We start from the raw sequence: 11,952 nt of genomic DNA on the forward strand, positions 1-11,952 counted from the left end.
CCACCCTGCAGAGTCATGGGTCAGTGTTTTTGAAATATTGCTCCCATTGGACATGTTGGTTCCTCACTGCAGCCATCCATGAAGGGTAGACGGGAATAGAAAAAGAAAACACAGTCACCATACAGCTGACCCCTATAGCCATTTTACATCATTAACACATGAGAAGTAACGCAGTAATGAGACTGTCAACTATTTCTGTAGCATCTTGATACTTGATTTCCACAGAGACATTCCAAACATTATTAAGAAAAAAAAGTATTTTCTGTGGTCACAGTATAATTCATAGTTACCGCACAGAAATATGTGACCACAGGGGTGGTAAATAATCCCAGTGGTGCAGTGTTTTGACACCATTAAAAGACCGCTATCTGAGGTTGTGTCTTCACTGGCGACATCACAGAATCTGTAGTCAGAAGTCATGTAGTGCATGTCAAATCACAACTGAAATCTGTGTCTGCAGCAGAGTGTGAAACTGTATGCCATGCCTGAGAAGCATTCTGAACTGTTACTCAACTCTGTGCAGCTCCGTTTTAAAAGGCAGTTTTGTGGTGTTGTTGGGGTGTGGTCAAACCAAGTTCCTCCGTTTACCACTTGCCACAGACTGAAGCCTGTTTCATCCCGGCCCAGAGTGCAGTATGCTCTCTACCCACATGCTCGACGGCCTTGGCATGCTGTACTTTGTGGGATCCAAATTAGACCAGTATGGGAGAACATAAAGTGCTGACCCCTCCACAATTGATCCACCCTCATATTATGGAGCGTTTCTGAGACAAAGATTGGCTTTGTCAGTGTTGGTTGCTGCTGTTTATGCCCAAACAGTCTGCTGATAATTTGGAAATAAAAAGCTCATAACAGTGTCATAAATCAATCTTTATTTTTCAGAATCTACTTCAGTAAGTCAGAAATGAGTTGGACATAGTGCACCGACATTACACTGAAGGAGCACCAGTGATCGTTCTACACAGCTGTGGTTTTTAATTTAAGAATACAATGAAACGGTTGTGTCCCTCCCACAAACTGCACACATGGTTTCAGGGCAAATCAAATTGCAAGCCACTGACCAATGAGCAAAGTGCAGGAACCTGTCCTTCTCCAAGGGTTTAGGCTGTGTGATCACTCCTAATAAACAATCATTACCCCTATTCAGACAGTGCACGGCCCAGTAGTCCCCAGGTCACATGCTGAAGATCTTTTCCTCCTCCTGGTCCATTCTTCTTTTCATGCTTCTGTTTGTCACATGTCAGGAGAGGTCTGGAAAAACTGTGAGAAGAGGAAAAACATGCCCGTGGTTGAGACGATGTTACTCTCTTCCCCTTAGTATGAGAAAGAGTGAAAGAGCACACACACAGCACAGCGGTTGGTAGCCTGCAGTACTTCCTCATTATGACTGCTGTACGGTGGCAGATAGGCGTTGATTCTGACCCGTCATTTTCACCCACAGACTCTCTGTAGGGCTCACTAAAGGACAAGTATTTTGGTCAGTTGTGCTGCAGAGCACCCAGGCAGAGGGCAGGCTGTGAGAAACTTTCCAGTACCGAACACGTGAGTGAAGTTCACCACTGTTTCTGCTTGTTTTGTTTTTTTTCATGAGCATTTTCTCTGACACCAATGTGCCAGCACCCTCTTCCTCATTACTCACTACCTTAAATTCTTGGATGATATTAGAACATGTTGCTCTGTCTCCAGTTATTGTTTTGTAGCTTTTCAGGGGCAATGAAGTGTATTTTGGATTGAAGGTGAAACTGGTGACTGTCAGATTGGAACAGAAGTGTTTGAAACTGGAGCAACTAAAGTCATTTTATATAACCAGTCAGGAAGAAAGTGACTGAGAACATCTGCTACCGATATTTCTGCCAAGTTTCTCACATTTCTGTCAGCTACTTCAGTATATTTAAAGGAGGAATGTGGACTAGGCGAAACGTTGCAATCCATAAGCTGTGTAGGGGCACTATTTAAGTTTTTACAACAGTGGCTAACCAGAGGGTGCCCTATTTAGGCTTATGTTATGCTTACAGTGTGTTATATTAAAGTATATATAGCTTTTTAAATGTTGCTGCTAACCACAGAGCCAGGCAGGAAGGAACTCAAGAGGATGCGATGATGCAGACTGACATTTAACCCAGCATCTTATATATATTTTTTAAATATAGCCATTGCGGTTGGGAGCATATAGGGTGCTTATTAGTTGAATCATTCGCTTTGCTGTTTGTGGTTGTCTCTTTGTTCTGGGTTGTTAAACAAACATGTTCATGGTATTAGAATAAAGAAATACTCAAATTTTCCCACAGCTGCAAAGCTTTGGTTAGTGATGATGCTTTGAATCTTTTCACTGCTATTCTCTGGATGGCATAAAATAACTGATTAAAGCAAAAGCATCCAGCCATACCTGAATGCACTTTGCCTCATTAAGTTCGATACAGGAAGGCTGCAAGTTTAGCAGCTACTCTTTTGCAGGACTGCAGTTTCGCCTGTCATCACTGTTGTTTTTCAAGGTTTGCGTAAATGGCTTTGACAGGATGTTCATTTTTACACACAGAGTTCCTAGTGATGGATGTATGCATTTCACTTCCATCTGCTCCGTATTGTACCCAAACACATACAGTAAACAAGTGCAGTGGTGCACACTTGCCCGCACCGCATCAGAGACTGCATTTAAGGTCAGAGAACGGTCAGGACTGGTTAGCTTGGATGTCTCTGTGTGATCTGACACGATCTGTGGTTGTGGCAAGCTAAGCTGGCCAAGTTACCTATTCATGCAGTGAATGTGTAAATGAAAGACGGAATTTCCTTTGTAACTGTTAAATAGTACTATAGTGGGTTTGTTCAGAGTAAATAATAATGAATTGTCTGTTCTGTATTTGCTGAGCAGCGATTCTACTGCAGGTGGCACCTTCAGATCATTGTACATGCACATCTGTTTGGTAAAAATATAAATAGCATATTTTCTAAGTACTGGATGAATATTTTTGTGTGCTTGTAGACGTAAACTTATATAATTTATTTGTATTTTGTTGAAGTAAACTGAACCACGAAGAAACTCAAATCAGTCAAATCAAGTTAATTGTCATTTTGCTGTACATGCACAGTAATACAGGATAGATGAGAGAGCCTAATAACTTAAAGCAATTTAAATAAACAAGTGTTTGCATGTCTGGATCAGCAGTTCAGCATTCTGACAGCTTGTGTCATGAAGCTGTTGATCATTCTGGAGGTTCTTCCTTTGATGCTCCGGAAACGTTTGCCTGATGGCAGCAGTTCAAACAGGTCATGGAGACGGTGTGAGGAGTCCTTGACAGTGTTCAGTGTCCTGCTCCTGCAGCAGCTCTGGAAAAGTTCTTGGACAGAGGTGAGGGAAACTCCGATGACCCTCTCAGCTCCTCTAACTATCCTCTGCAGGACTTTTCTGTCTGACAGACTGCAGCTGGAGCACCAAGTTTAGATGCAGGATGTCAGAACGTTCTCCACCACATCTCTATGAAAAGTCCTGAGGATGCTGGCAGGGAGAGAGGCTTGTTTCTGCTTCCTCAGGAAATGCAGTCTCTGCTGGGACTATTTGATTGTCGCTGCAGTGTCCTTATTCCAGCTCAGGTCCTGCGAGATCTGCACTCAGAGGAACTTGATGTTCTCCACTCTCTCCACTATGCAGCCGCTGATGCTGAGGGGAGCATGCTCAGGATGTGACCTCCGGAAGTCAATGATCATCTCCTTTGTTTTGTCCACGTTGAGCAGCAGGTTGTTCTTACTGCACCAGCCCTCTAGGTGTTTCACTTCATCTCTGTACATTGATTCCTTGTTTTCGCGAATGAGTCCCACTACTGTGGTATCATCAACAAACTTGAGGATCTGGATCCCCTCATGTGTGGCTGCACAGTCGTGTGTTATCAGTGTAAACAACAGTGGATTAAGTACACAGCCTTGAGGAGATCCAGTGCTTAGTGTGATGGAATTGGAGATGTTCTCTCTGACTCGGACAGACTGGGGTCTTTCAGTCAGAAAGTCCAGGACCCAGAGACATATGGCGGTATCCAGACCGAGTAGGAGGAGTTCATCTATTAGTCCCTCGGGGATGATGGTATTAAACACTGAGCTGAAATCAATGTACAGGATTCTAGCGTAGGTGTCTATTTTCCAGGTGGGTGATGACTGAGTGCAAGGTGGTGGATATTGCATCACTGTTGTTACACGTGTTGTCACACACAACACCAGTCTTGGTTAATATAGATGCACAGCCCCCCGCCTCGGCTTTTTATCAGAATCTCATACTTGAAGGAATAAAATAGTGTTTTTTTTTTGACATATTAGATTTGTTGACCTCTTTTATATCTCGCCTTGATCTGATTATGTGAGCAGTTTACATTATTTATCAGTGTTGATCTTGCTTATGTAATGAAAGCACGTTGTCCTCTCCCGTAGGCTTTTATCAGATCAGATAATGTCTGGGAGATTCTTTGTTCCAGGTCCAACTGATGGCCGTTGTCAGTTTGTCTTCACTCCTCGTGACTCCTCCTTATCTCCTTTCAGCAGTGCAGTCCAGGAGCAACCGTCACATTTCTCTGAGAAACTCCTCCAGTGTAGTCATTTCCATATTCAGCCTTTACATTCATCTTCCCATTTTTGGAAACAATATAATTAAGGCAGAGGACAACCTATTACTTATTGCTGTGGGAACTACAAATTATATTTGGTTTTCTAACTTTGTAGTTTTTAGAGCAAATTCCATATTTAGCTTTTTACCAGCCATGTTTAAGTTACCGTGTCATCATCCTGCGCGTGTTTTGTCAGACTCTGCAAGCTGTAGTGTTGTGAAAGGTGGTAAATGTCTGTCTTTTTGACTTTTGGCATGTTCAAGTTTAAAATACAACCCTGCTGTTTCTCTCTCAAAGACATTTGGGTTTCACAACTAGGCCGTTCTAAAGTAAGTGGGACAGTTGTGGCTCCTGAGAGTCATATCTCTGCAGAGGAATATAGAGAGATAATATTTGCAGAATCAAGCTCTGCAGTGCCCCAGGAAGGAGAAAACAAAGTGTGCTAGGCTTGTGAATTTCGTATGCTCATGTTTTCAAACATTACCGTTTTACATTTTTCTGATTTCACTTTTTCCACAGAATGTTTCATTGTTGCTGAGTTCCCTTCTATTTAAAAAATGCTAATAATAAAACCCCGATAGGGATATCCTCAATTTCACCTCACTTCCTCATTTAGCCTACACCAAGATTAGGGCTGGTTTAGAGGCCAGTCAAACTTGTGCTTGGCAGTGAGTGGTGCCATCGCCATGTAAACTGATCTAAGGGGAGGTAAGACATAACGGCCGAGGTGTTAGACGACCAGGCCAGGCAGGAGTTAGTCACAGGATATTGCCTAGAGAGGCCTTAAGATCATATGATGGGCCTGTGAGGAAACACATGCTCTCAGATAGGCAAAAAACAAAGTGCAGATAGTGTACTCTTAATAAGATAAGTCCCTAAGCACACACAAACGTTCTCTAATAAAACTGCACTGTAAAACGTCCTCTGGTAGGGACGTTTAACTGATCTGGATCCCCTATACTGTGTGTTATTTGGGTTGGTTAGTCCCCACACTGCTTTTATTGCACATCATCAGATATCCTGTATTTGTTGGTGTGCTGACTTTACCTATTGCAGTATCATTTATCCTACTCTGAACTGTTGTACTACACATGCACCATTTCAGTCACTGCAGTACAAGACATAGTAGACAACAGAGGGACAAAGCTGTTCCCTCTCAGCCCTGTCCTGGGTTAACTTGTTTTCCTGCTTGCAGGGACTAGAGGCTATCCTCATTAACAGCCCTGTGCCTCTCAGAGACAGAAGATCGGGTTGCCACTGCCCTGATCAATGAGTCAGCCAGTCCTCTGGGAGCTACAGAGCTCTTTACCAGTACTCAGTCTGCTTGGTTAAGTGCACTCCCACCTCCTCCCATTTCCTTCAGCTGCTCTTTGCCCACATGAGTGGATTTCCTTCTGGACTACAAATGCACACCTTTAACGGTTACTCAGACCACATCCTGTTGGAGTTGGAAAAAACAAATACATCATTGTGTTGCTTTTAAACCATATTCCTTACAGAGGGATGGCAGCTGTGACTGTAGTTGTCTGCAGTACCTCCTGGTGTGAGATAATGTGGAGTCTTGGTCAGTGCCACTGATTTGAACAAATCAGATAAGCCATTCTGTTTTTCCTCCTCCCTCTTGCAGGAAATGGTTCAATAGTGTTTCTATTGGAATAACCCAAGCTAACCTCAGAGGTAGCTCTTAGCTTGTATATTTTGGAACAGTAATAAATGCCACCAGGCAGTGCTAAAACAGTGCAGTCTTCTTATTAACCTGAAAGAAATGTGCTGCCTATTATTCAGTGCTTCCTTTTAAGGTTTGTACAGCTGTGCTGCTGGACGGAGGAATTCTAGTTGTTACCTGTATTTGATAGGGGTCAACCAATATCAATATTGATACTAGTTATCAGTAATTAGGGAGGCTATTATTTGGAACTGTTATATATTGTCTGTGAAAAATGAAACTTATGATGTCAAAGTTTTTAATAATATAAACTCCAGCACAACTTTGTTTAATTTATTCTGTTTATTTATGTTTAATGAAAGGAGAGCTTGTCAACATTTATCCCTCAGTGTTAGTAGGTCATTACTTGTGTCAGACAATTCTGTGGATAGGACATGTTCAAGACAACAGTAGTGCATTTTATTGTTCATTTATTTGATCAGGGATCAGTTAAAAAACAAAAAACAACAACAAGCATGAAATGGATAGTTGGAAAAATGCTGAATATTGGGTCCGATAAACACATTGATCAAACCAAAACCCTATCTGTAGGTAGTCAGGTAGGTTAAAATTTTATTTGCAGTTTTATTATAACTTAAAATATTTCAATTGCAGTGTATTTTTTTTTCTGTTATGCTAATAACTCTGAAAGATTTAGAATTATAGAGGCAGAGACTTCAGTTTTGGTCAAAAATGATCAATTATAATTACTTCTTTAAATATTGTCATTCAGTTTTAATTCATGGGTTAATAGTCAGGGGGTTATAAGTAGGTGAGGCTAAAAATACAGCATATGTTTAAAGACAGTTTCCTACAGCGTCACTTGTCCTGATTTTCTCAGAGACTTGTTTGTTGCTCAAAGTGCTTTTTTGGTTAATGGAAAATCATGTGTTCATATTTCAGCGATGCTTGCTGGTACCTCTAGGGATCAGACACGTGGTTAAAGACACCGTCTGTTCTGAGAGGATCCTACTTGTGTTGGTATTGTAAGGAACAACTTCTCTCTTCTCTGGGCTTTTCTCAGGTGTAGTTTGCTGATACACAGTCATGCTGAAAGCGGGCGCCACGAAAGTGGGGCTGCCCAAGCCGGGACTCCAGGAGCGGGTGAGGCAGGCCTCCGTGACTTCATCTTCCTCCACTACCACCACCTCCACAGCCATGAAGACCTCCAGATCTTCCAACATGTTGGCCTCAGACCAGCGCCTCAGCAGAGTGAGTTACAAGCACACTATGATTACCCAGTGACTGACATGGTGATACGTTTACACTGAGTTTGAAGTTCTAAAGTGATTCAAATGAACTTACTTCAGAATAGCAGTGTTACTAACAGCAACTGTGTTTCTAGCTGAAAAGAGCCAGCAGTGATGATGCCTTGACAAAACCTGCACTGGGAGCTGCTGCCTCTGGCTCCCGCATGAAGAAGACAGTGACCACTGGAGCCATTTCAGATCTGGCTGAGGCTCGCCCTCGCAGCCTGTCGGGTAGGAAACAGATCACTCTAAATGGCAAATATTGCAGACCTCCTTAGATTCATATCTTTTGTCAGAGTCATTGAACTAACCACTTGCAGCCACTAGAGGGCCCCAGTACCTCACTAAAGCTGCTGCAGCTCCACGGTGCTGGTGCTGCCAGCGTGAGAGATGCTTCCTTCACTCTTTTTTTTCTGTGTCTCTTGTTTATTCTTGTTTCATTGGCACTGGTGAGGTGCAGGTGGCTAACGACTGAAGTTCTCAAGGTTTTGGTCCAAAACTGAAATACTGAGCGTATTCATAGTCTGCTCCTCAAACAACATCTGCTCAGGCGTGGGAACAGCAGGATATGCTTCGGATGACAAATGAGGAAAAAAGTGTTTTTCCATCCATGAAAGTGGCAATGTTTTTGGCTGGACTTATGACATTATTTGCTTTCGTCTTCTTCTTCATCTTTTTTTTTTTTTTTTTTTGAAAGCTTCTATAAAATGCCAATAGATGGTGATTTTGTTTAGTCCGACTTGAGGCCAACACTCACATTTATATAGTACACAATTATATATGGCATAGAAACTGAAATCAGGAATGTCTTAAAGTCTTGCTTGAAAATAACCCACAATTAACTGATTTTCAAAAGCTGCCAATTTATGCGCCGCGTGCATGATAAATTATCAGCCTAATTGTGTCAGCTATAATCTGACTATTGTTACACGATATAGAAACATACTTTTAAAATGTAATTCTCGTTTATCTGAATCTTGCACATCTCCCTGACTTTGTGGCTCTGTGAGCTAACTTTGCACCGACCACTTCCCTCCTAGAAATTCAGGGAAATGATACAGATGGCTTTTTTCTGTGTGTTTTGGTTCGACTCAGTGGCAAGATTTTGAAATGATTCTTGTAAAAATTGTATTTTTTGTACCAAGCTTGTGTTGCTTTCTCTGACATGCTGTTCTGCACCCTTCATTTAGCACAACCCAGGAATAACCACAATTATGAGAAATACAGCAGGTCAAACTGAACCGGACAGATTCCCTTGGACACTAAATGAGCCATTCTGGTTTCTACACAAGGTTACCACAGATAGTGTTTCCCAAGTATGGACTTCATTTTACAGTAATCAAGGGAAGATTAACATCTTGTGGATTATAGCCAACATGATGTAATTTTTAGGTTTGGCAAAACATTATTGGGACATTAATCTCAAGTGGTCTCTATCACATGTTTAGGCACATTTTGGACAATACCTCCATCATGCTGTGTCCATCCCATCCATATATGGTTCATATCGTCTGTGTTTGCTTTCCTAGTCACTAAAATACTATATATGAACAAAAGGTTGTTATGTCATGATGAACACTTCTCATAAGTATTTTTATTATCTGTTAACTTGTATGCTAGTATTGCTGCTAACTAAATAGTGCAACTACAAATCGACCTGATAGCAAAACATGTATTACATGAAGGACAAATATGGCGGTCGATAATGACAGGGATTTGTTTGCAGTAATTAATGTTGTTCACAGCACACCCTTGGAAAATCCTCTGTGTGGGAGATAGCTGTGTTTGTTTAGGGCGGCCCATCCACACAGTGTGTAGATGCTGCGCTCTGGTGAATTTCTTCTTCAAAGCGCTCTTGTGCTGAAGCGGAGATAATTGAATTCTACTTGACAAAAGACTCCAGAGGAGCTGAGAAACCACGGCCAAGTGAGGCTCTCTCGCTTGTTTCAGATACAATTAGACCATGATCAGCTTTCACTGGATTGGGTTCTAATTAACCAAAGTTTGTTATTTTAGAGTGTTTTCACACCCAAGGACAAGAACAGATTCCTACTTTGTACTAGTTATAATAAATTCATGACTCTTCACATACTAGATCTGGCCTAGTTTTGGACAAGCAAAGTTAAGGACAGGGAGATTTGTAATTCTTGGTCATGAAGATCAAATCATGTCATGAGTAGTTGGAGCTGTAATGCCACATACGCTGACCTTTTGTGCTGAGCTTGTTTTCCATCCTGGTCCCAGAGCTTCTGACCAGCCTCACTACAGAAACAAAATAATCCAAAAACACATAATCCTCTGCATTTTAGCTCTAAACAAAGTTAACCTACTTTGTTTCCTCTTATGTGCCGAAGTCCAAAGATATGATAATTTCACATCATTGAATATTTTTCATCTAAATAATTTAACTCAAATTACAGTAAACATCTCAATATTTCATAACACACACTTCTTCAGGAAATACACTCACATGTGTACTTACTGGCGTACTCTGACCTTGCATACAATTGTGTGACAGTCAGGACAGCAGTGGATGCTTTTGCTTTGTGATTCCCCTCAGGCTAGCTGTGTTGTTCTGCACCTGGGATGGGACTCTACTCGAGTGCACATCAAGACACATGAAGACAGACAATAAGTGGATATGTCAAACAGGTCTCCAAAAGCAAGCTAATCTTTTGTGTGGAAAATCAAATCTGACACCTGAAAAAGCCGTGACGCTTAACCATGCGTGCAAGCTATGGCAATAATCATTTAGCCTGCTGCTTTCAATACTAAGTCTGATTTGAGAGTTCTTCTGAAATATTCACACAGGGGAGATGGCATGATTTGAATATAGATTGGGGTGTTGCTCTCTGGTATTTTGAACTCTTTGAGATGTAATGCTCTGAAATGTCTTGGGTGTCCGTGTTTATTGATGTGGAAGGGAAGAAAAACATCTGTTAGAAGAAGATTTTGGGTGAGAAGAAGAGTGGGAAAAAAAAACAGAAATTGCACTATGACATTTTGGGATAAACATGCTGGCTGTGACACTGCAATGTGTCTTCAGGCTTGCCTGAGCGATATTGTCACCCATCAGGTTGGTCGTAAACAGACGAGCTTCTCCCCAGTGGATGTATGACATTATACGCTGACAAGAAGCTGTCAGGGCTTACTGGGCTCTAAGGTACACTGCAGCAGAACTGTCATCATACGCGTCAAGTGGTAATTGAGTCTCTTCTCAGAGGCCGTCCAAGTATATTTTGTGACTGTGGTTGTATGACAGAATCCTTGCTTAGTGGTGAAAAATGTAAGAAGTGTGAGAAACACGATTAAGCAATGCACCATCACTGTATGAAGCACCAGTAACCAGCAACCATTATTTTTAAATGTATCGCTTCCTTTCGAGCAAAGCATTGCTAATTGAATGCAGAAATAAGAACTGCATCAGATATTTTCTCAAGATTTGTCAGAATGGGGTCAGATGTGCCTGTGATATTGTACATTTTAAGATAATAAACAAACATGGTCTGATTCAAGTGCTAATGAGTGCAATATCTGAGGAGATGTCATGGGTTTTGTACAACAGTCAGTCATTACACTGATCTGTGGTGCCTTTATTCCATGGATGAAATCAACTCACTTTCGGAGCAAACTGATATTTTATTGTGATCTCTGAAAAGTGTATATATTTTTTTTTGTCTCTAATTCTAACTGGATATCAGCTATGCAGTTATGACCTTTGTAATGCAAATGAAAGATCTCAGCGTAGTCACTTCAAAACTGTAGCTATAAAAAACTCAATTCAAGCACTACATTTTTATGAAGGCTGTAAACCGTCGAGCAAAAATACTCGGAGTGAAATCTTCACAGGTTAATGGGCTGCACATACACTGACAGTATTGGCTCAAAAGCTCCCCTGGCTAACAGTCTGACCCCCGCCCTCGCCTGCCCTCACAGCATGCCGTACTAATGAGTCAAAACTGTTATTTTTGCTAATGGAGTCTTGTCCCTATCCCAGTTGGCACTTTACCAACTCTACCGTGCTGTCAGACAACGGGTTAAAACCCAGCCTCGTCCTGATGACTTATTTAAAACACCTCATCAATAATTCAGTAAAGCTTTCACTCAGAGAGGAGTCCCTGTGGAGTGTGCAAGGAGAAAGACAGAAGGAGATAAAACTGCCCCGTTCTATAAATAACAGGCCTGGTGGGGAAGACTGTGGGGCATAACTTTCTAAATGGGTGCTTCATTGATGGGTGCTCTCCGTCACCTCTGTTGGGTCGATGCTTTCACTCTGATCATATTGTACTATGAGGTGAACGAAAAATGTCCTTCAGTAAGTTGGTTGTTTGGTGGATCTACTTAAAGGAAAGCAGTACTGTCATAGTTTGTATTCAGATTGTTCTGCTTCAGTATTTATCCATCTCTACTA

General features: G+C 41.5%; 1 protein-coding gene across 2 annotated transcripts in view; it reads left to right on the top strand.

The window, feature by feature from the left end:
* Positions 1 to 11,952, top strand: part of specc1 (sperm antigen with calponin homology and coiled-coil domains 1) — a 76,265-nt gene that overhangs the window by 9,718 nt on the left and 54,595 nt on the right. The window contains exons 1-3 of one of the 2 annotated variants that reach the window (XM_008303556.1): positions 1,419 to 1,542; positions 7,316 to 7,503; positions 7,637 to 7,772. In XM_008303556.1, the coding sequence (XP_008301778.1) occupies positions 7,339 to 7,503; positions 7,637 to 7,772 (301 nt within the window). In that variant the 5' untranslated portion in view covers positions 1,419 to 1,542; positions 7,316 to 7,338. Of the gene's footprint in view, positions 1 to 1,418; positions 1,543 to 7,315; positions 7,504 to 7,636; positions 7,773 to 11,952 lie in introns of those variants that run through there. The other variant, XM_008303555.1, reaches the window with a different exon arrangement.

The sequence above is a fragment of the Stegastes partitus genome, unplaced genomic scaffold (genome assembly GCF_000690725.1).
Source record: "Stegastes partitus isolate 25-593 unplaced genomic scaffold, Stegastes_partitus-1.0.2 Scaffold2034, whole genome shotgun sequence".
Taxonomy (NCBI): domain Eukaryota; kingdom Metazoa; phylum Chordata; class Actinopteri; family Pomacentridae; genus Stegastes; species Stegastes partitus.